The following is a 24,438-nucleotide window of genomic DNA, read 5'->3' as shown; positions in this document are numbered from 1 at the left end:
ATTTGACTAGACAGTCAGATTATTTTATTTTTGCCTGTCTGAGTCATACCCATAGACTGCATAAAAGGTCATACCTTCTAATGATCAGTGGTCCTACCATAGATATGGCACGCTTTGCGACAGTCATTAACTGTTTGCGGCGGCTAAGGAAATGAGCGTGGTGCATAAGTAAATCATCCAAATCCAATTTTACAAAACAATTTTTTTGTATCAAACTGAACATAAACATTTCTATAAAAGGATTATGTCATGGGAAACATGTTGAAAATTAGCACCAAGGCAGTAAATTTATTAAGTAATTAACCTTTTTACATTTATTACTTTTTACAAAAGCGGATAATTCAGTGCATTCAAACCGCCCAGTCGTCACGATCAAACAGGTGTCCTGTTGACCGTTAAAAGATGGCGACGCTGATGACATAGCTGGATCAGGTGGAGCCGGTATTTATGTTATGAGCCAACATGCGCAAAAAAAAAAGCCAAATTTTAAATCGTGTACTTTGAAGGAGTCCTACACCAGCTGTACAACTTCCAGCAAGAAGTAGAGAAATATCTAGATGTCCTTTCTTATACGCAATACTATAGTCATATCCACATGGATCCACTGGAGGGCAGTAGCAACACACCTCAGTGAAATACATTTAACAAGCGATTTGCTCGCTTCTTGTACACCGTGTACTGCTTTAAAGCAGAACGTCTGCCTGTAAAACACAGACTACCTGCTCCACGTACACGAATCGGCAAGTTAAATCCTGGGAACTAAAACAAACAGCTTGGAGGTAAATTACAATGCACTTTTGATGTGCTAACAAAAGGAATTAATTCACATGCGTACCTGTGCAGTCATCCTGCCTCCTTGCACTGCTCCAGACTCACTGAATTTGGCCCTCAGTCTCATGCAGTCACTGTTGCTGCCGGCTCACTCTCAATCTTTCTGCGTCTCGGCAACGAAATACAAGCAGCTCTGAGCTTTCACAAATGAAAATAGGTTGTTTTAAATCTGAAATCGTTAGACACGTCTCAGTATGGATCTGGGTCGGTATACTGTATGTGCATGGTGTTGTTCTTGAATTCATTCAATTTTAAGGCGTGACTCACTGGTATTTTTTATTTATTTATATATATTTTTTGTGTGTAGTTTATTGGTTCTCTACCTTAGCTGTAACAGGTTAATATACATAACATATAGGCTACAACATAGCCTATGTTATCTGTCATAGCTGACATGTATATAAACACACCAGCAGATAAATGACTAGAAGTTTGTAATGAAAGGTATGTAAGGATATGGCATATCGTAAGGTGCAGTGACATTGTAAACAGCTTGGTTGAATTCACAATGACATAAATGTCTTTGTGCTGTACCCTTGCTCTTTCTTTTGTATTATTCAAAAAATGTCATTAATTGCAATGTTGCTTAGATCTATTAGTAAAAGCACCCAAATAAAAATGTGGCAATGTATCAAGAAAAGTTATGATTTATATGTATAATGTGTCAAGATTTATATATATGTAGGCAATGTGTCAAGAAACGTTATGATATATATATATATATATATATATATATATATATATATATATACACATATATGGCTCAAAGACGAAAAAGTGTTTAAGCATAAAAAAAGTGTAATACTGCTTTAAACTGTTGTAGTTTAAAAAAATGCAAAAAGTTTTCTGTTTTATTTAATTGCAATTTTGTGTTTGTTTTCCTGAGCAAAAAATAAATATCATACATTTTGCCCTGATTTACAGAAGACACCTAGTAAAATGTCATTCAGTGTAACAATCTTGTCAGGCATATTTACAACAAAAATCAATTTATGACATATTAAAAGACTAATTACTTTCACCCCAAATAGTAAAGTTTTTTTGCATAAATATTGTGTTACACTGAATGATAATGTAACATTATTTCAACCAAATTTTGACATTTTATTCTCCAAAAACTTATTTGAAACCTTAAAAGTAGAAATTTTACTTACATTTAATGTGCTTTCTATGGACAAAAAAAATCACTTTTGTACATTTTTCTTGATGCGGACATCTTAACGTCTTTGACCCATATATATACATATACATATATATATATATATATATATATATATATATATATTATTTAATGTCTAACAACATTAGTTTTTCTCGCAAATTTTTTCTCTCTTTTTTGATGGTTTTATCGAGCATTTTGTCCTTTTTTTAGTGTATAGATGAGAGAAGCTTGGACATTCAAGAAAGTCATAAAGGTTTTGTACATTATGATAAGTAGATTTTAATTAAGTTAATTAATTACAGTAGAAATTACAGTAATAAATGTGATATTTTAATAACAAAAAAATATTTGATAAATGGAAGAATCAAAAAATGTATTTTAAGTATGTATGTTGTTATTATATTATAGAAATGTTTCCTGCTATAAGATGGCTCTGTCAATGTTCGAGGTGACTTCCTCTAGCATCGCATCAAGATAAGTGCTGGACGGTGTCTCATGTGATTTCAGGTATTGTGATAAAAGAAACAGGATCCAATGTAATAAGCTTTATGGGGTATTTTGAGTTTGTGCTTTGATCATTTACCTCAGGCTTCTAGTGAATTAGATCTGAGTATAGCAGAAGAAAGAAGTGTTTTGAGAAAAGATATGGCTGATGAAAATCACATTTAGACAACTGACCATGGATGTGAAAGAGATAAACATCAAGGTGAGTTTTAACTTCCTCCATAAAATGCTTTGTGGCATTGTGTGGTTGTTTGTCATAGATGTGGCATCTTTTGTTTCAAGATGAAAGCCCTGTGTTTTGCTCTTTTGTTGGTTTCTCAGAATAGATGCATTTTGTATGCTTTCAGTGTAATGCCTTTCAAGGGTTTCGTTATGATAATTTAAAATAATATGCTGTGTCTGTCTTATTAGATTTCATATTGCTCAGTCATGTGCAGAACTGGAAGGGCGTAACACTAATAATGTCAAGGTCATCGAGTTTGTTTCCCGAAGAAAGCAAACTGAGAAATTTAAAGGCATACACTTAATGCACTTTTTAGGTCCCTTAGCACAAGTGAATTTATATGCAGGAGAAAATTAGTAACAGACTATAAAAATTTTACCAGTTTTATTCAGAAGGAAGTTGCTTGAAAAACACAAAAGAGCATTCGATTACATAAATGCAATTTATAGAGAACACATTTGCTTGGATGAAAGAATTGACTGAAACACTCCCAGACCTGCAATTATGGTTGCTAGCAATGTCACTACTTAAATATAGCCATGTGATATGTGTACAGTGTAGTTCTACACCGCACTAAATTCACATAACAGCTTTTAAAAAGGCTAATCTTCAAAGTTCTACAGGGACTTGCTTAAGCGTAAATACATTAAACACAATAGTTCATAATATAAACATGCAAATTATTGTGAATTTATTTATGTCAACCTGGTTTCTTATAATGCCTCTCATCCACTATAAACATGACAAACAAAGGGCCCATGGAAATGGTCATGTCATGTAGAACTTCATGTGCAAACAGTCAAATAAAATAAATGTTAATTAAATCAAATTTAATCACCATGTCTCTACCTACACTATTGTATGAAAGGTCTGCATGGAATATATGTAGACTACATTAAATGACCATTTCTAAAGCACATGTTTCTGTTTTATTTCTAGTATCAACATCAGGTCAAGGACAGATAAAAGGAATGAAAAGGATACGTTTTATATAAGAAGCAGCCATGTACATATATGGGTAGCTGACATGAAATACTTCCATTGACATGAGACTCCATCTAGCACTGTTTTAAACAGTTAATTGTATAATACCAGTTTTTGTAACCATATTAATTGAGAGGCTAATATTCCATGTGGTTTCAAATTAATATGGTCATAAAAATGGCATGCATAATAATTACAAGCAAAATGCTGGTAAAAAATAGTCTGAGATGGAATATTTTTGTACTATTAAAATATTATACATTTAAAAACAGTTTAACTTAAAATCTTGATGTTGATGGTCATCCATCAACTACCCATATAATATAAAAAAATTATCGATAGTGACGCAGTCACTGAGGTTTGCTAATCTAATGTTTTGCCTTTTTTATATATTTTTTTATTTATTTTTGTTTACACAAGGAATGGAAAAGGTTTTGAGTGTATATGTGACATTTCGTACAAATTAAGCTGGTCTACGCGTACCCCTGAGCAGCATAGCACCACTGGTTCCCACCGGCATCCTTAAATTCGTCCCAGCATTCTTGCTATCCACCAGTTGCAGGGCATGACAATCTGACAGATGACCCGTCCTCCCTGGTAATAGTAGGGATACGGCCAAAAGCCGCCCAGGGGCTCGTGGTATCTCCGACAGTAACGGTACCCCCGACGACAGTACTGGCAGCAGTAGCCCTGCTCATCTAGGCTGTTGTCCAGCTCCATCCCAGCTTCTCTCTGCAAAGAGAGTGAGTCAACAGGGTCAGAACTGCAGCCAAACAATACCTGCAATCTCACCACAGAGCGCATGACTGATGGCTTGATTTTAGCAATAAAAAGGTGCAGTGCTCTGAAAAGGGGAATGAAGAGTGATTATAGGGTGTAGACATGCGATGACAAAAAACCATGTCATGCTCGGATATGTCACAAGGATCAGAGTGGCATTTAAAGTAGATGCTTTTGATATGCCAAGCCAGGGTATTAGATATGATATAATGCCCTTGACCTTTCCATTACGCCGCCGGTGGCATTGCTTGGCCTTAGCATCTCTGATTCAAGTGCCTTAACCCTACTGCCTGTCCGTTCTCAGTCACAGCGAGTTTGACACTGGCAGCCACCGAGATAATTACACTATTTCTTTCATCCTAGCCCTCCCACTCCCATAAAAGCGTAGCATTGGCGCCTGAGTCCGAGCGGCAGCTCAGAAATGAGAACCCTTCCCCATGCACTTTCATGCCCTCCTTTGACTTTGGCATGAAGTGAATGGCACGTTCATACAGCAATTAGCAGGGTAATGATCGCCCAACAAGGAATGGTTTATTTGCTCTCACAGGCAGGGTGTGAATTGGTGTAAGGGCTAAATGAAAGCGGAGTGAAAGGTAAATTGGGTAGAATTAATGGCCCTTGGCCCTCTCCATTGTGATCGTGTACGCGTGCCCTCTCCAGATTACCCAGGGCTGAGTGCCATGCCTTTGATCAGCCGCTACAACAAGAAGTGCCACTTAACTTTCTATCTCTCGTAACTGTTGGAGCAGATAGCACCCTCGACTCGCACTGTTTCATTTGACTGCATTTCGATCTGCAGAGCTTACGACGCAGACAATATGACGTTATCCGTCTGATTAAAAACACTGTCGTGGACCTAGTCACCTCTGCTGATCTGCATTAGATTGGCAGATGAAGCCGTATCTCTCCAGGTCGTCTGGCAAAGTTTCAGACTTCCTGTTGGGAAATGATGCAAATGAACGTGAGGGGAGAAAATCGTTCTGAAATGTGTTGCCCAGATGAGAATGGCATCTAAAAATGGTCATTTGCGGTGTTTGTATAGTATAAACAGGTATTTTATTATCATTATTGATCTTTTTGGGTTTGAGATGAAGTGCAGTGAATTATAATGTGCCTGTGCATGTGCATGCGAAGATGCGTAATGACATGCATTTCTCCTCTGAGTCCCATTTCTCATTATGTTCTCCATAAACGCCACATGTATGAGTTTTCATGAGTTTACTTTGCTTTGATGAATGGAGTGAAAATTGCATTCTTCTAATGATTAGACTTGTGCAAGAGAAAGCAGGGTGATGCTTGTACTCTTTGATTTATTACTCTCTCATATGCACAAAGACAATTACTGATTCATAATGTTTGTCAGGTTTAGGGTCAAGAGTGTTGAGACAACAATTCATTTTGGAAACGGCACAAAGCCTGTCAGTGTAGCGCTGTTTGCCTTATCAGACTTTCACAGAAAAGCCCCCTGCCAGCATGAAAGGTGGATGTTATTTGGGAAAATAAGAGATTTTTTGTTGAGTGAAATTATGTGTGATTAGGATAAAACAAACAGACTATGAATGGTATTGTTCCATGGAGGTATATTCATCAAACTGATTATCCTGCTGCAGTGAGAAAGTGAGTGTTAATAACTTAATGTTTGAGACTTTATATGCCAGTGAGAAGAAGTGAAGTACTCTGGGACATGATGTCAGTCATGCATAAACTACTAAGAGTAATTAAGAACAGGTGCCTATAGCTGACTGTAGCGTTTTGCATTAGCCTTACAAAGCCTGTCATGTTCTCTGTTATGTTTAGTGTTACAGCCCGTAAAGCATGATGCAGTCGCATTTAATGTGAGGAAGTATGAAAACTCCTCATTTATTATGGTGTGACACATCAGTTGATTCTCGACTTGACAAAAATTTTCTTAAACTTCACACTAATGCTTCATCTTAATGCTAATCAAGACACTAGAGAGACAGTGTTTCCCAAAAGAGTTTTGTTGATTATAAAATACACTTTGAGTAAAATTATTCATGAATCAATTTATTATATATATTTTTTTTCTGGACTGTCAAAGTTAACTTATTAACGTCTCAAACATAATTAAATCTGTTTAACACGCTATTTGTTTATTTATTTATTTGAGCACACATTATTTAGTTTGACATAAATATACATGCTTCATTTTGTTGTGTTCTAAAAAGTGATTGGGACATCTGGAGCAGATTGGAACTGATCGGAATGCACATAAACACAAAGATTTGTGGAGGACATGTTTATCAAATGATGGAGAAAGACCTCTTTTACAGGTTACTTGCATCAAATCTACATATCCTGTTTACAACAAATGTATAGCATTTGCATTCATTGTATGGCAGAATTTAATTATTGTTGAAGCTGAACATTCATCAAAATGTTAATGCGAACACCTGCTCAAGTAAAGAGTTGAAAAGTTGTTTTATGAAAATACTGCAGATTTGCATTTTCTGTGTGTTTTGATATTCACCATCGTTCAAAAGTTTGGGGTCAGTAATATTTAGTTATTTATTTATTGTTGAAGACATTAATACTGTATTCAGGAAAGATGACAGTAAATTATCATTTTCTTTTTCAAATAAATGCTGTTATTTATATTATATAAATAATGTAATTCATACTTGTCAAAGCAGTGCCTCCAGGATTTCGCAATCGGTGAATTTATAGCAAAAGATTGCAAATTTTCGCAATTGCCACAAATTTTCTGCATAAATTGGGCTTTTGGTGCGTTCAAGTCCTCCTGGGAAGTTCGTACGCACGAGGTGGGAAGTCGTGCTTATGGCAGCATGTGCGTTCAAGTCACTTTCTTCGGAGCAAGATGGCGGAGTACTTTCTCTTAATAACACAAAAATACAGCAATGTTCTTAAACTCTTGTTCTAGAAAATGAAAAACAAAGAAATGTGCATTAGGTATACTTCGTTTTTTAATGTTATTTATTATGTTATTAATTTATGAAGCCACTGCCAACTTAAACTTAACTTAAACTGCCAGTTAATCACTGACACGCCCCCAACTCGTACAGATCGGGGTTTAAAGAAAATCATGTTAATTTACATTTTTTGTTTTAAATGACAGATTTAACGAGAGAATGTTTCATTTTGGTATCCTAAGTTTAATGGTAATACATCTTCATTGAGTCCTTAACTGGACAGAGCATCTTAACTTCAGATGGACGTGGGGAGGCAGGTTCACTCAGTGATATGCAAGCCAGAAAGCTTTCAGCTGGGACGCGGGGTCATGATGCCTACCATCAACAACTCCGGCAGGCACACGAGTCTGAGATTTGACGGGACCCAATCATCAGAGGCTTATCCTCCCAATGTAGGTCAAGGACCATGATGCAATTTCTCAGCACAGCCAGATGATAGTTATTCAGTTTGAAAGATATCCAGAGCTGTGTTGGCACACAACGCATCAGCGAAGGACTGGGGAAAGGTCAGCCTCGTATTTCTCAGGCCTTCTGTCACAGGATCTTTGATGATTATTTATAAAAAGTGCACAACAGGAAGAGACCTGTAGCAAAATATAATTTCCCTCCTCTAGCTGCATTCGTCTGGCGGTGGGAGAGCTAAAGAAGGGCTTGCATCTAGGATCCTCTGAAAGGTCTGGGATATCTGGCTTCCCAGCAGCATCTACATGGCTCCAGACTCCAATTACTGGGAGCCACATCCCCTCTGACGTTCACAAAAGCCTTTGTTATCGCTCTGCCCACAAACACAGCCCGTCTGTGCTTAGCCTGGGAATTGGCTGGATTGGTGTGTATTAACCAGCTGATAGAAGGAGAGGATTTCAAAAGGGAAAGGTGGTTTCATCTGGGTCTGCTTTAATTATATGCTACATTGCAGCCTATGTTGCTGGATGAGGTGGGCAGGCAAGACGTTCCTGGGCCTCTGCAGATAAATGTGCCCTTTTTCCTCCATAAAACTTCTTTCTTTTCTCAGTTTTCTCATCCTCGTGCTTAGAGGTTAGACGTCGCACGTTAGTTGGAGAGCTGTATATCGTAGGTGTGCAAAGCATTAGTGCGTGCAGCTTCAGGATAATTAATCAGTGAACATATGCTTCACTATATGGACGCAATAAAGGACACTCTTTGGCCGCTTGATTCTCCATGCCTTGATAATTAAAGCATGATTAATACATTTATTTATTCAGTAATGAGTGACCTTGGGAGGCTGTCTTTGTACATCCCTAACTACACAAGAGAGGCAAGGAAAAATTGTGAGTGTGCAAACTTGCTTCCTTTGAAGGCTAAATATCCCTCTCCATTAGCTGTAAGACATTAAGGGAGTCTTAAGTGAACTGGCCTGATTTAAGCAGATATATAGAGCAATTTCAATACCCTATGGTCCACATGGTCTGTTTTAAGTTCGGAACGGGAACTTCGATTAATGAACGATTTATACCAAGAAAGAGAGCATGACTATCCGACTCACCTGCGGCCAGAACACATCTTTTAGTAAAGAACCTGGGACTCATACTTACATAGTCGTTCACTGGTAACTGGTCCATGACATCCCGGGCCTGACGTGGACCTCTCCCATCCAGCTCTGGGGTCTCCTCCACATCCTCCACATCATGGAATTCAGCATCTGCGTCACAGAGGGAAAGACGGTAACGCTTGCTACTAAAAAACTGATATCATAAAAGGCCTCTTTGATCATCCTTAAGAATATAAAGCCCTCCAGTACTATAATGACCTCATTTGGAAAAACAGAAGTTGGTTAGTGGCAAAAATGCTCTTCAAACACATAATATTGTGTCCTTGATTAGTTGATTGCTTAGCACAATTCTAGAGCTTTAAACATAAAATGCAGTGTTTTTTTTCTATTTCTTTTCCTTTGCCTTCCTATTGAAGAAAAGTATAAACAAACAGTGGAGCACAAAATAAATTACAGACTTGACTCTTAGGCTATTCTGAAACCTTATTACTAGTCTTGAATTGGATTTCAAGGCGGTGAAGCCCTGTTTGTAACCTCTGAGAGGAGATGGGTGGATCCAGTGGATTGGCAGATCTTGGCAAATCTCCCAGATCTTGGAATGCAACAGGAATGTTTTGTTGGAGACTGGTTCTTCAGCAGGGATCCATATCTGAGAGTCCACCATCTGCATATCCACTTCACCTGTCTCACTCATCTGCAAAAAGAATAAATTTTAATGCCTACACAAAAGCATTCGTACTGGGTCATAGATGGGATGGATGATCATCTGAGCATACCTCGTTGACCTGGATACTGTGAAGGACAGTATTGCTAATATTTCTAAGACCAGACAATCACAGCTGTTTAATATACAATATATATTATTATATAATACTAATCATTACACTTCTGTATATTAAAACATAGAAATTAGTTCCAGAAGCTTTCAGTACTTGGACAGTATCGATATTGCTTCCCCAAGATTAAATTTTGTGCTATTGTGCTTCTCACAGTTTCCATACACTGCATTGCACCAGAGGTCAGATGGTTACTGAAGCTACATTTAGAAGTTATCTTGTATGCTGATACTCTCTATTACACATTTTTTATGAGGATAAAAATAAGTTATTATAGCCATTCAGCACTTTGCTAAACTGCAAATGATCAGACTTGTTTTTAACTAAAATTCAGTTTCAGTGGTTAATCTGAATCATTAAATTATCATCACATAAAGCCATTATAATAACCACATTTACGTTTTAACTTTAATGTGAATGATGTGTCTTTGACACAGTCTCTGCTTAGTGCTGCAGTCTCTGTTTTAAATGTCACGAGTGGAGTGTCAGCAGTTTGAGCGGTTTGCAACTGGCTCCTTGTGTCTTTCAACAGTTCTGTGTATGGTAAGATGAGAAATAGATTCTATTTTACACAAATTGCTAACACAGTTCATATTTTCACTTCAAAGCCTATTTTATACATTGATTTTTCTGTGTGTGAAAAAATAAAATTACTAGTTTAACAAAACACTTAGGATCCATATTTGTATGTAGGGTTCAAGGGCAAAGTATTGATACTCAAGTTGTGCTTTCAGAAGCTAACTTGGCTTGATTGAAACTGACCCAATTCATTCCTACCCTCCAAACACATTTCTGTTTGTCGGGTTATTGCACATACAGGCATCCCAAGTATCCTTCCCACAGCCAGAACAAGATAAAGCTGGAGTCTCTGCTTTATGCTATTGCCTTGGATCATTTCACTCTTTTACTCTGCAGGGATCAGAGAACTAACTGCTGACCATGGCTAAAATATTTAATTTGACCTCTCTTAAAGACTATAGCTGTACCTTCTTGTAAAACACACTTATTTCTTCCCCTTTTCTGCAGGCAATGGTGGTGTTGCATTTTAATTTGTATAACAATAGGAATACAAAAATAAATATGACTTTAAGAGGACTTTAAAGTCTGTGTGCGGTGTTGGTCTGAGGAAAGACTGACATGTTATGCAATCCTCTAGGCATAGACTGGTGCATCCACCTCATCACCCATTATACAACTAATTATACAACTGTTAATAGTGTACTTAATTTGTTAGTTCTGTAGTTCATGAGCTGTTAATTAAATTATTATTGCTTCATGATATTGATTGTATGTCAGTTTGATCTAATTGAGATCTAGAAAGCATCTTTGGGTAATGTAAAACATGAGGTATATGTTTGTTGTTCTTGTAGTTATGTGTAAATAGAAGTACAAACAAACTCTGCTACATTCCCTTGTTAATTAGTGCAGAGACCAGAGAAATGGCTCACATGACAAATATTTTTAAAAGGTGATTTTCTTCCGGTCTAAAGCTTAATTGCACATTGGTTAAGCTTGATGTAGAATCCTGAGGCTATTGTCTGAGCTACTATCATTTATATTAGATTCCCCTCTTTCTCTTCCATTTGCTCTCCCTATCCGCCCTCTTTTTTCATCCCGCTGCTCTTGTTTTATTAGAAGTCATTTATGGTGCCTTTTCTTGTTTGTTGGGAAGTGACACAGCACTGACCTGTAGCGGTTCCAGTTCCGCCTGATTAAAAGCTTCGCTCTTTGCGCCTTTGAGACAGTTTCTTTGCTCCGGCCCCCTTTCCCTCAAATCACGCTAAACTAATGATGACTAGGAGGACAGCCTGCATGACTCAAGCAGTGAAGGATACTGTTTTAGCCTAAAATTAAAACGAGGGCCAGCGGTGCAAGTAGGCTGCTTTAATTGGCCATCTTGACTGCTCGAGCAAAGCGTACCTTTCATACGAGTAAACAAAGGTTAGGGCACTGATCCTACAAAACTTTTTATCACACTTTTTGAGAAATTAGCCAGATAAGTTTAAGGGTGGGTTCTCTTGAGACATCTAAAGGTTGCCGAAGAGGCACTGAAGGGAAAAGAGCAAAGCTGAGTTATGTCTTGACCAAGGGGTCAAGGTTTGGCTGGTTAGCATGGCCCAGTTAGTATGACCACTGCTGGTCAATTCTGAAATTGTACCATCAAAATGCCTCTTTCTTCATTCATCAATGTAGCTTTAACCAAGCTTTGTAAAATATTAAAACAGTGGTGTCTTCTCTTGAAAATTTTGACACTGTAAGGAGAGATTAACACTTATTAATATATATATTTTTTATTCTCATTGTTAATAACTAGGGATATAATAGATAAAATGCAATTGTTTGCAGTTATTCATAACTACATGTAAACCTCGGAATGGAAAGTTTAAATAGCATTGACGATGTGGAAAAGAGAGGGTGCACACACAGAGGTAGTTACCAAATTTATCCTGAGACTCAAGAGCTGTGCAGGAAGACAGGCCATGATTTCATCGTAGACATTTGGGCAGTTGGAGACCAGTGGGAAGTTCAGGGATTACCACTTTCATAATTTCCCAGACTGAATAAATTGAAAATGGTAAACAAACTGGCAGCATAAAATTTATGCTTGTCACCTAGTCGTGCTCGTAGGTTGCTTTATTTCCTTATCAGTGGCATGCAGTTTCTCCACAGCCAGCATTGTTTTGTGGTGAAGCGTGTTAAGGCAGCTTGCTCTGGGACCACAGTCGCATGCCCTGCGGCTCAGCTGCACTTGGAGCTAATAATGTGGATTTTAACCTCCACTTCCTTTACATGCTCACAACCTTGGAAAGAATGGCCTCCCTCTCTCTCTCTTGCTCTCTCTATCGTCCACAGGCAAGCAGTCTTTGGTTTAAATAGCATCCTGATTTATCTCAAGCCTCCATGCTGGTATGTATATAATCAAAGATTTAGAGAAAGCAGGAATGTAAACAGCCAGTTAGCAAGCCTAAATAATTCTGTCACCTTTGTGTGAAGCCCACAGCTTGAATTTTTAGCATTTTACACTCTTTAGTCTGTTTATCCAATAAATGAGAGATCATTTCTGTAAATGTTCTCCTGGTTAGCTGCGTCTTTATGGTAGGAACAGCTTGCTCCATCTTGCACCATGTGTCCCAGTCCCCCCTTTGAGAACCAGGCGCATCGCTAGCTCTCTTTCTGTCTACCCTCTCTCTCTAGCCCCACTGCTTCAGCCCTGGCCAACTCTGATTGATTTCACATCTGTGAAATAAAGCTTAGCCGAAAAATCTAATTAGGTTTCACAATGAGAAAAAAAAAAAAAAAAAGGGAGAAATGGCAGCGACATATGGCGTTGGCTTCGCAATTAGTATCTATAAACATGGATTCAACATTAAAACGATGAGGAAGAGAACATGCAGGCTGTTTCTGCCTATAATACCTTCTGTTCCAAATGTCAAAGAGGATGTCTGGGAACTTGAGACTACAATAGATCACTGTGTTTTTAATACAGATCGGAGAGGCGCGACACTTTGCCGCACTCTTCCATTTCAATATGAACTGCGAAGGAAAGAGGGTTTAGCACTTTTGAAACCACCTGCCATTCTCCATGACACCGATTAATTGGATGTTTGATTGATAGAATTTTGCCCATCACTCTTGCCGAGCGTCACAGACAGCCATTAGAGCAGGAGAACAGAGATGAATAACTTCAGCGCTGAGTCAAGTGAAATTTACGGAGCAAACATCTTCAAATACCATTTTAATGGGTTACCTTTCCCAAGGACCCCTCTCTCTCTCCTTAAGGCTATTTGGGCTGAGGCTTCAGAGGAGATGATTAAAAATTAATATTAGTTCAGGATTGACGGCAAACACCATTTGATGTGTGCCACAAGGGGGTTATGGGATTGTGGACCTTCAGATGGATTCACGGCCACAGGAGACCCAAGTTTATACTTTTGTGGAAAATGCTGGAGGGGATGATGAGATGGTGGAGGTGGGTTGGGGAGTTGGCGTGGGCTTGCTGGTTAGTTTGGATTGCGGATAAATGGTGATGGTTGGAGCGAGTTTCATATTTTGCAGTCTGATGAACTCCGTTGAAAAATTCATGATGTTTTTTTCCCCCTTCCTGTTTTAAGGAAGCAGATCGCTAAAGGTTGTGTTTGGTGAGATTAGAATACCTCTATGTCGATGGTCTTTGAGTCCAGCTTGGGCAGCTCCTTGGTTTGAGTCCTGATGTAGCATCTCTGGTGCTTGGCAAAACGAATGCCCATGATGCCCTTGAAAGACATAAATGTTAATGAGATTGACTGTTTATTCCATGATATAAGCATTTGACCTTAAATACTCTCACCAAAATACCCTGAAGCCTTTTCAGTGCAGCGCAGATGCAGCAAATGTTATATAACTAAAGCAACGGGAATCATTTCCTAGCCAATTCAAGATTATTGGTCTACAGCCCCAGCTAGTAGAGAGGTATACCGCCGAAGCCATGATTATATGTAGGCAAAGCCCATTGATTTGCAGCACTTATGGTCTGTGTTGCGAAGCTAATCTGTTTGGTGAAGTGAGGAGCTTTTTTCCTGAAAGCCACAGCTGATGGTCTGCCATACAGAATTTGTAGCTTTACACTTGAAAAGAGAAAAACCCATTTTAGCAGGAGCATCTGAAGAAAGTTCTTTACTGTCTGAAAGTAGTCTTCGAAGGGAAATAAAGGCTATCGCGTTACAGACTCTTCACTCAGAAGGATAAAAACAATACCTCCCTGCATTCGGGAATACATTAAGTAATCCACAGTTGCTCTGGTTTTGCTGTTGTAGCATAAGGAAAGTGAGAAAGAGTATGATGCTGTCGCTGCTGAATAATTCTTGCAGTATTAACGGAAGCATCATAAATTCATGTGTTCTGTGCTCTTATAACAACTTTTCGACGGCACACTAACAATGGTCCTTTACAGCTAGGTTAGTGAAGAAACGGTTATGAGAGGATTGAAAAGTGCATTGTTTGTGCCGAAAATCATTGTGACAAATTGCTCTTCAATTTCTGGTAATGGTTTGCTTTTGCATGCAAGACAGACCTATCTTCTGATGAAATGCATTTATTGCTGAGCCTGGTCAACTGGAAAATGGAGAGACTCTTCATTACAGGGATAAAAGAAAAAATAGGAAAAGAAAAAGAATGTAATTTAAGAAAGAGTGTTGAAGTACAGCTTTGCCATTAGCCAGATTAAATGTGTGCATGCTCTAAAACAATTATTCGAATGGAAGCACCGAATGATGCAGTTTTGGAGAGGGCAAAGGAGCGCTGCTCCAAGCATTGGCACATTAATTGTATGTAGATGCCCACACCTGTTTCCACCAGTTATTGGTTTGAGAGACAACAAATACTGCTTCCTGAATGCAGGTGAAGTCAAGGGCTAACCGAATTAGCACTGAGGAATCGCTCTTAACAGCATTACTAGATCTAAGATCAGACCTAATCTGTGTCTGGGAAACTGACCCAGGCAGTATACTGTTTCTGTATTAGGATGTTATAAACCGACTTTGACTTTGTTAAGAAATTCCCCCTGCATCTTTACCGACTTCTTGTATCATCAAATGGGTGGTAAAATAGCTCATCTTGTCTTCCTGTAGGACAAACTAATCATTGTTATTCTCAACACTGATGGACATAGACAGTGATTATTGGCAAAATCATTTAAAGCCTTGCTCTCAGCCAATTTTGTAACTGGTTTTTACGAGACTACAACAGATGGAGAAAAATGTGCCATTTGTACATTAGGAAACCCTTTAGTTTGTAGCACTTTTGCACTTTCCACATCAGAGTAAAATATAAAAAAATGTAAGTTACAAAGTCAAAGTTACAAAAACAAAGCTGTGCAATTGTGAGATATAGTTGCATATGCATACGCAATCATTTAGAAGTTTGGGGTCTGTAAGATATATTGTTTTTGAATGTATATTTTGGTTCTGCTTAATATTTTTGTGGAAACCATGATACTTTAGAATTCTTTAATGAATCGAAGGTTTTAAAAACAGCATTTATTTAAATAGAATGTTTTAGGACAATCCAGGTCTTAACTGTTACTTTTGATCAATTTATTATTACTGTTATTCTAAATTGCAATAATTAATAAAAAAAAATCCCCAAACTTTTAAATGATATGCAATGATAATGTAAATTCACTTGTACTCTGCCTTGTATTGCAGCAAAATATATTACTGGAACATGCTGAAGGACATTTTGGTTCATAACACAGTCTATGCGATGTGTCTCCTTGGCTTTCCCTGTAAGCTGCTGTTGTGGAATTCTCATCATTACTTTTAAGTTTCTGGAGGACACTAGAGTACTTGTTCTAAAACAATAGAGAAAGGATTTTTGCTGTGTTTCTGTTGGCACTACTACTGCATTTCCATTCATGGGCTGTAGCCTTCAGGCTCTGTGGAGATGGTTTGTAGTTTTAGTGTGTGTAATGACTTGCAACATCCCTCCTTCACAAAAATCAATTCCAAAGTCTGCCGTGAGCCAGAAGTTGCAAGAAGTGACGAAGAGGGCTCGGTGCTTGAACTCCCCTTTCATTTTATATCAACATGTGATTTAAATGATTTTACCTATTCACTTGTTTTCTGGTTTCCCATGGCAATGCCTTGAATGAAACTAATCTTTTTTGTGGCTTTGCTCCACTGACCATTGTAATTTGGAAAGAAGATGGGGCTAGCAACAAGTATGTCTGAATGCTGATGCGAGATGTCATCACTGCCAGTTTGCTTTTGCTTAGCACAGTGCTTTTCAGAGATTCAATATCATCAGTCTGAGAGAAGAAGAAAAACGTTCTGTCTGTATTTTGACAGCAGTTCCTAGGCTGAGACTCAGATTGCAGTGATATGAGCTGAATCTCTCACATCACAATGAAAATATTTCACATGTATGTCATAAACCCTTACATTTTTGAAGTCATGCACCTCCAGGACCTCGTCAGTGCCGTTTCCCATTCTGAACATCTCGATGCGTTTGGCTGGATAGATTTCCATCATGCTTTCAGTTTCCATTCCATCCAGTACAGCTTTATACTGATGATCATATACCTGTTTGGACACATACAACCCAACATAACAAATTAAAGAAAAAAAAAACATTGCTACTAGAATATCCTGTCTGCAGCAATAGAATATCCCATATAAACTGGATTTCACTGCGTGACATAAAATATCAAGTGGGATCTGAAAGCTACATTTAAAGCTACATTTACTTTTCTGAGACGTTTACATTTAAACATAACTGATATCAAGGTAATTTTTATTGATGTTAGTTCCTTTCAAGTTCACACTGGTGGACTTGCAGATTAACCACATTTGTAATTCATCACATTAACTATTGTACTGATGTTTGAAAACCAGAAAATGTATTTGTACAACTTTTAATATTTACATAAAAAACTTCTTACCTGTAAAATAACTTCTTACCTGTAATTTAAACTCTAAGAAACCTTTTGTGAAATGTTTTGCTTTAAATAATTGTCATTTGTTTTGCTATTTTTATAATACTTTTCATAGTGTCCATGAAAAGATTTAGTTCTCATTGCTATATATATTTTTTTTTTTCTCCACTCAATGAAAGTCAGTAAGGTCCCGAATTACTTCCATTGTATAGACAAAAACAATATTTAGAAATAAAGTCTTCTTTTATGTTTTCACGGAGAGAAGTTAGTCTCACAGGTTTGGAACGATGTTAAATTGTTTGTAAATTATGACAGAATTTTTATTTCAAGGGGAAGTCGTGGCCTAATGGTTAGAGAGTCGGACTCCCAATCGAAAGGTTGTGAGTTCGAGTCCCGGGCCGGCAGGAATTGTGGGTGGGGGGAGTGCATGTACAGTTCTCCCTCCACCTTCAATACCACGACTTAGGTGCCCTTGAGCAAGGCATCGAACCCCCAACTGCTCCCCGGGCGCCGCAGCATAAATGGCTGCCCACTGCTCCGGGTGTGTGCTCACAGTGTGTGTGTGTGTTCACTGCTCTGTGTGTGTGCATTTCGGATGGGTTAAATACAGAGCACAAATTCTGAGTATGGGTCACCATACTTGGCTGAATGTCACTTCACTTTCTTTTCACTTATTTTTAGTTGAAATATCCCAATAATATATACTCATATTATGAATCTTTTTGTGGTTCCTCATTAACACAAGAATAATATCTCCTGTCAAAGCCAGTTAGTTTGCTCAGGCTGACGGGCAGCATGACTATGACCTCTATTAATAAATATAATCTAGCAGCTGCCCTTAGTTTCTGCAAGTACGCTTCAAGTAGACTTAACAAATGTCTGATTTGTCTGATTGTCTGAGGTCTCGGAAGCATTATATGGCTTTTCCCGTTGCCAGGCCTTGCAGCGCTGCTGTTTATCTCAGCGCTTTCTTAAATGCTGTTTTTGGGCATGCATGGGTGGCTCCTCTCTGTCTACAAAAATGATTCATGCCCACCAGCCAAAAACCCTGCTATTAATATTTATGTGTGTGTTGTGTTATGATGAGAAATTACACTGCTGAGCTCACCCTCATCTGTCTCAGTAGCATTTCTGAGTAATATGTTACGCTTAGACATAAGGCAAAAGATGCACACACACAAATATAATACAACATTAAGATTAATGTCACAAATCAACGTGTATTCTGATTATCAAAGTGCTTTATGCAGTGTAGCATAGAGCAGTAAACACATCATTTAATATCGACTTGTTTGTCAGCTCTGTTGTGGAGAGTGTAATGTATTGAAATTAGCTTAAAAGTAACTTCTGCACGGATCTGCATTTGTATTCATCCATATAGAAAGAGGACGTTATGTGAAGATGTAAATGTATGAGCGTGGCGACAGCAGAACTGATTGGACTACAGTGAATTGTAAAGAGAACCAATTATAGAATATTCTATTAATGAGAAGAAGTGGGGAGATATTATGCTTTTATTAGTCATTTGTTTATTCCTGCAGTTTGAGGGGTAATTTTGTTCTGTCGATGCTTTATTGATTGAAATTACTTTCAATCAGTCCGTTCATCACAGAGCTATATCATATGACTTCAGAAGGTGCTTTTTGAAATGTTACAACCCCATCCATTTATTTTCATTATATAGACAGTTAATAAATATATATATTTTTTTCCACAGAAGAAATTCATATGGCTTCGTAACAACATGAGGTTGATAACGACAGTTTTCATTTTGGCTGGAACTATCCCTGTAAGAACATGATGAAGAGTTAATGAACTGGGTTTCCTGTGAAGGACCTTGTCAGTGTTAATCTAGTCTCACGGCTGAAGGTCTGGAATCCATCGCAGATTTCTTTGTCCAAGACCCACCCATGAGGCTGTTTGACTGATATATCAAACAACCAATCACAGTTGGTTTCGTTCAGCGGCACGTTTCGAGGCGTGGAAATATTGCCACAATAACAGACTGGTGTCTAAAACTATTATTTTTGAAAGACGTATTTTAAAGATTCTGTGCCGCAAACTATTTCACATGCTTTGTGATTTATTTATTTTATATATATATATATATATATATTTCACATACTTTTGCGAGTCCAGCGTTTAGTTGATCCTGATTTCGTGAGAGGGTTTTGGTGCCACGGCATCTTTTTTAATATATATATATATATATATTTCACATACTTTTGCGAGTCCAGCGTTTAGTTGATCCTTCTTTCGTGAGAGGGTTTTGGTGCCACGGCATCTTTTTTTCCAGGTGGAATGTTAAAAAACACGACACGGACGTCTCCCGGAAATCCTGTATAATTCAACCAATCTGATGAAGACTTTGAAACTCCTGAAGTGTTTCCACTTTTGCGTGCTATATGCATCAGACGTTCAGCCAACAGTCCGCGGGCATGACTTCTGAGGCTGAGACTAGTATCAATCCAGCTTGAAGCTACTGCAGGCATTCTTATTGATTAAAATTGCAGAGCTTTTTAAATCCCCATTGCCTGTCTTTTTGTTGTTGTTGTTACTTTCCTGTATTATGACAAACCTCAAAAGACCTTCCCCTTTAGCATATTTAACCTAACTAATTTTGTCTACTCTGTGCTTTCTTGTATCCAAGTTACCGGAATAGATGACAAAAAGGCTAGATATTACAAAGGAATAATGATAATGAAAGTGAATTAGCTCCCAGCACTATGGGAGAGTTCTGGAGCTCAAGGCGAAGCACAGAGAAATGTATTCATTAGTGCTCCATCATGCAGATACCTTGAGCACTGCATTGATTCGTGTAATACAGTGTTTGCTTTTTTTCAGATTTTTAGACACACAATAAGCCTACGGTGATCATGCTACTTACCTGACAGGATTAAATATTATTTCATCTAACCATCGTCATGCCAGAATTATCACAAAACATATTAAAAGTATTGCAAATTGAGGTGATAGTGGACATTATTACAATATTAACAAATACAAATAACTGTTTAAAGGTGTTATTTTAAGGTGTTAATTTATTGTTATTTTAATTACATAAAAATGGCAAATATTTTGAATTGTCTGCATTTTAGGGCTTTTCTTTGCAAATATTGATAAATGTCAGTGATTCTCAACCTTTAGTGGTTTTCTTATACTTGGATAGAATAAAATAATGGTCACACTTTGTTTTGAGGTCCAATTCTTGCTATTAACAAACCATTAACTATGACATTTGCCTCAATATACTCCTAAATTGCTACTTATTAATAGTTAGTTGTTGAGTTTTGAGGTTTTGGGTAGGATTAGGCATGTAGAGTACGGTCATGCAGAATATGTGATTTATAAGTACTAATGAACAGCCAATATGTTAATGATAGGCATGCTAATCAGCAACTAATTAATAGTGAGAATTGGTCTCTATACTAAAGTGTTACCAAAATAATGAACTATGATTTAATTTTGATTAAAGTTGTAAGTTTTAAGAACTGTTCTCCATTTGTACAACAGTTGTAGAGGGCATAAGTTAAATTTGTATCTCTCTCTCTCTCTCTCTCTCTCTTTTTTTGTAAAGCTGAACAACTTCATTTTTAATGATGACTTAAAAATTTTAAAAATCAAGTGTCCACCTAGTTGAGAATCCATTATGTATAAATGCGATTAATATTACGTGACAGGTTAATTGAAATGTCATGTTTAAATAATAATTATTTTAAATCGATTGACAGCCCAATTTTTACAATTCCTGTTCAACTTGCTTTGGTCTTTGGTCACATTTTTCCAGACATTTTTTGATATTGATTCGCTTAGTTGGTCTCAAAAAAAAAAAAAAAATAGCTGTATTACAGAGACAGAGAAAATGTAATATTGAATCCCTGGGAGATCATAAGAATGTACTGGCAAGTTCAGAGCCTGCTCATGATATATTGTTAAAATCATCCCTAGAGCCTAGGCCTTTAGCTCTCAATTCCTGCCAAACTCATTACTTTATAAAAGAGGCATTTGAGAAGCAGCCGTTTGTTTAATTTATTGGAGGTATGTCATGTGACCACCACAGGAGCTTTTCAGACTTATGACAATCTACGCATCTAGAATACTGGTAGATTACACATAATCTACTTCCCGGTGATGCCACCTGGCTTTAATATACTTCAAGTACTCATGATAGATAGCATGTGGAGGAGTTTTCAGAGTTCTCTTGTTTACTTCTTTTCATCTACTGCATGTCTGATCTCTTAGGTGGCCCAGCATACGGAGACTCTCAGGAGAGACCCACCCTGAGGAGAATTAATAACAGACAAGGAAGCCAATGATGTCTGAGAGTGGTTTGCATCATCATGCCCTACTAGTCCCCTGAGGACACATGTTAAAGGTCGTCCAGACACTGTCACAGGTGAGTGGAGGAGAGAGGCTAGTATGCTCATGACAGCGTGTCCCCTCGTTGTCCTTAAGGGCCTAGAGATACAACCGCCCGTCAGAGCACAACATGATGGCTGTCATTCAGAATGGAGACCATGAGTTCACTTGTGTCATTACCCTGCTGAGAAGAAGACCTGAGACGTACCACTGTCAACGGCACTGCCACGTTGCCAGCCTTATCGCAGAGAAGTGCAATAAACTCCAGTAATTGAGTTGTTTTTCAGCAAGCACCTCAAGAATATCTATATTCCTCTCAGAACTGCTATTTTATTTCTGTGCTTTATGGGTTTCTTGTTGTTTTAGGTGAACAAAGCGAGTGAAAAATCCATCAGACTCGATGGCTGACAGATGCCACCCAACGAAATAAACACTAACTGGCTTTCAGTTGGCACTGAAATATAGTACTTTGAAGATGGAAGTGTGAGTACAGCTGGTTTTAGCACTGGTTTGGTTGCAATACGTGAATCACCTGCAGGGTGTGCAGTCGTCTCTTCCCCTCTGCTTTTCTCCAGCAACCCTGCTCTCCACACGCTCCCTGCGCTCCCGCGAATGATGATTTAACAACTACTATTCACATGGGTAATAACATGAGCACAGCAAATTCCTCCCCGGGGTTGAGCGCCCCTCTGAAATGTTGTTATGAGAGGTTTTTTTCCTCCTCCTCTGACTTCCCTATCTCTGTTTTCCACAATTTTTTCCCCTTCATTTTGAGTGAAAAAGAAATTTTCTTTCAGATTCAAAACGAACACAGCTGGAACTGTCACAACGGCCCCCATAGCAACATTGCAATTTTTAAAACTTCCCTACTTCCTTTGGTTTCTTTTGCCATTAGGAAAATTAAAGACACCCTTCATTCAATCGACAGCTTGGCTTTCATCTCATAGAAAAGATGAAGTGACACTAGTGTATGAGCTATAATAAAAGCTGGATTCTCTGAAAAATTAGACCCTACAGAAAGAAAGAAAAACTCCAGGTTATATTGCTGTAAAATGAAGATCCCCACAGGAATAACTTCTCCAGTTCAGTAGGAGTCAGCAGTGCAGATGGCATTCACATGAGCTCAATGCATGTCAAAAGCCACTGTGTGAGCTACTGGTTAGTTATTATTCTAGGAATTAAATGATATTCTCATTTCAACGTGCGCTAAAGATAACAATTCGCCCATTGATGGGCTCTTCATTAACGCCCTGATCTGTTCTGACTCCATTTTATCTGCCCTGAATGGTGCAGATAACAGCGGGTTCATTTCCATCACAGGTTCATCTCTATGAAATGCAAATGGTTTTCCTGTTCCATTTATTTCTCCCTTCAAAAGCCTCAGATATCAGGTATTAGCCGCAGACCGCTCACTGTGTTTGTGTATGGTGTGGGGACAAAGGCAAATATTTATCTATTTTTATTTTTTGCTGTTCTGAGACAAAGGAATTATGGAAGCAGACAGCGATGACAAGGCTTGTCAGGCTGTATGACCATTACAGTTAAGATAAATACGAAAGGAATGCTTTCGGGGCTGCCAGATGCATTTAGTACAGCATCTGGAGATGTCTGATGAAGACAAGCAGTTGCTTTCCCGACAGTCGTCTGTTTTCGAAAATGGGGAAAATGATGGTTCACTAGCTAATATGGTGTTACGGTGACATTTATTCCTCAAGGAGTTTGAGCTTTTGCACTATCCACTTTCTTTGTCTGGTTATAGTTTATCATTTTTAAAAGACCTCCAAAAGTTAGTTGACATCTGTCTAAACTGAGAGGTCTCAATATCTTTGTAGCCTAGCAGCTATACGCTAAGCCACAAAGGTCCCGTTCGTTAAAATGAAAGGCCCAGCATCAAAGGCACATCTGAAAATAAGAGATACCTCAGATGAGATTTTAGAACACATGCCGTGTAAATACACAAGCTTGTTATTATGGGATGTTTAATTACAACCATTTACATAAGGAACCGAGGCCAAGAGCGTCTTGTTTTCTAGGGCTCTTTTGTGCCTCTTTCAGTTCTTATTATAGCTCTGTCAACAGCAGAGTTAAGATCAACTTTTGCTTCACCCGAAAGCCACAGCTAACTATTAAAAATAGAAGTGAGCTCCCTTGCGGACATTTTGGATGCAGAACAGAAGGGGTATGAATCACTGCTTGTCTATAACTAGATTCGTTTAATGTGCACCACAAATAATAAACAATGGAGAGTGGGTTGGCACTCATCGCAGTGCAAATCACATTAGTGGACGCAGACTGATGCAGTAATACAAAACATATTTCTTAACGCTAACCGTGTGCACTTTGATGCAGACAATACAAATGTAATTACTCACACGCCATACATCACATCCCAGGCACTGTAAATTGTTCAATCGACTAAAAATGCCTCTTTATAGCATGAACTGGACTCTTGGTGGAATTTTAAATGCATAATTACAAGCAATTATAGAGAAGGAATTTCAGTAGCTCAATTGTTGGAGAGCTGCAAGCTCATTCCTCTATATTTATACTCCAGAGGTTTGCTGAGAATTTCTTCACAGGCGAGGGTCTCTCCATGAGGGGAGCGCAATGACCCAGTTTCTCCGCCCAGATCCCCTGCGAGTCGGTGTCGTTTGCCACGTATGACCACCTTGCTGTGGTTGACTCGCATCTGCAGCTGCTTTTAATTTGCTGGGGCACCCCGGTCCCTTACTTCAGAGCCAACGCATACATGACTAATCGCACCAGCCATTTTAAACAACTTGAGCTCTCACTGGCGATAAATCACTTTGATCTGAGCTACTGTGCGGGTAATAGAGCTATGTTCAGGAGGGAGGGGAACTGTGGAGGATTGGGAGCAATTGCGTTT

At 38.3% G+C, this 24,438-nt stretch overlaps 1 protein-coding gene and 1 long non-coding RNA gene across 2 annotated transcripts in view; one reads left to right on the top strand and one right to left on the bottom strand.

The window, feature by feature from the left end:
- The first annotated feature begins 651 nt into the window (after window positions 1-651).
- Window positions 652-22,608, top strand: LOC132109627 (uncharacterized). The gene is made up of 6 exons (XR_009424532.1): window positions 652-779; window positions 2,402-2,500; window positions 21,435-21,567; window positions 21,648-21,818; window positions 21,918-22,034; window positions 22,349-22,608. It is a non-coding gene; the product is annotated as an uncharacterized LOC132109627 (long non-coding RNA).
- tnmd (tenomodulin) overlaps window positions 3,090-24,438 on the bottom strand; it is a 32,220-nt gene continuing 10,871 nt past the window's right edge. Inside the window, exons 3-7 of the mRNA XM_059515865.1 lie at window positions 16,699-16,839; window positions 13,936-14,034; window positions 9,480-9,639; window positions 8,989-9,095; window positions 3,090-4,436 (exon numbers count right to left, since the gene is read on the bottom strand). Of these exons, the coding sequence (XP_059371848.1) occupies window positions 4,227-4,436; window positions 8,989-9,095; window positions 9,480-9,639; window positions 13,936-14,034; window positions 16,699-16,839 (717 nt within the window). The 3' untranslated portion in view covers window positions 3,090-4,226. The remainder of the gene's footprint in view (window positions 4,437-8,988; window positions 9,096-9,479; window positions 9,640-13,935; window positions 14,035-16,698; window positions 16,840-24,438) is intronic.

This window comes from Carassius carassius, chromosome 29 (genome assembly GCF_963082965.1).
Source record: "Carassius carassius chromosome 29, fCarCar2.1, whole genome shotgun sequence".
Lineage (NCBI taxonomy): Eukaryota > Metazoa > Chordata > Actinopteri > Cypriniformes > Cyprinidae > Carassius > Carassius carassius.
This window is presented reverse-complemented; position numbering and strand designations above follow the sequence as displayed.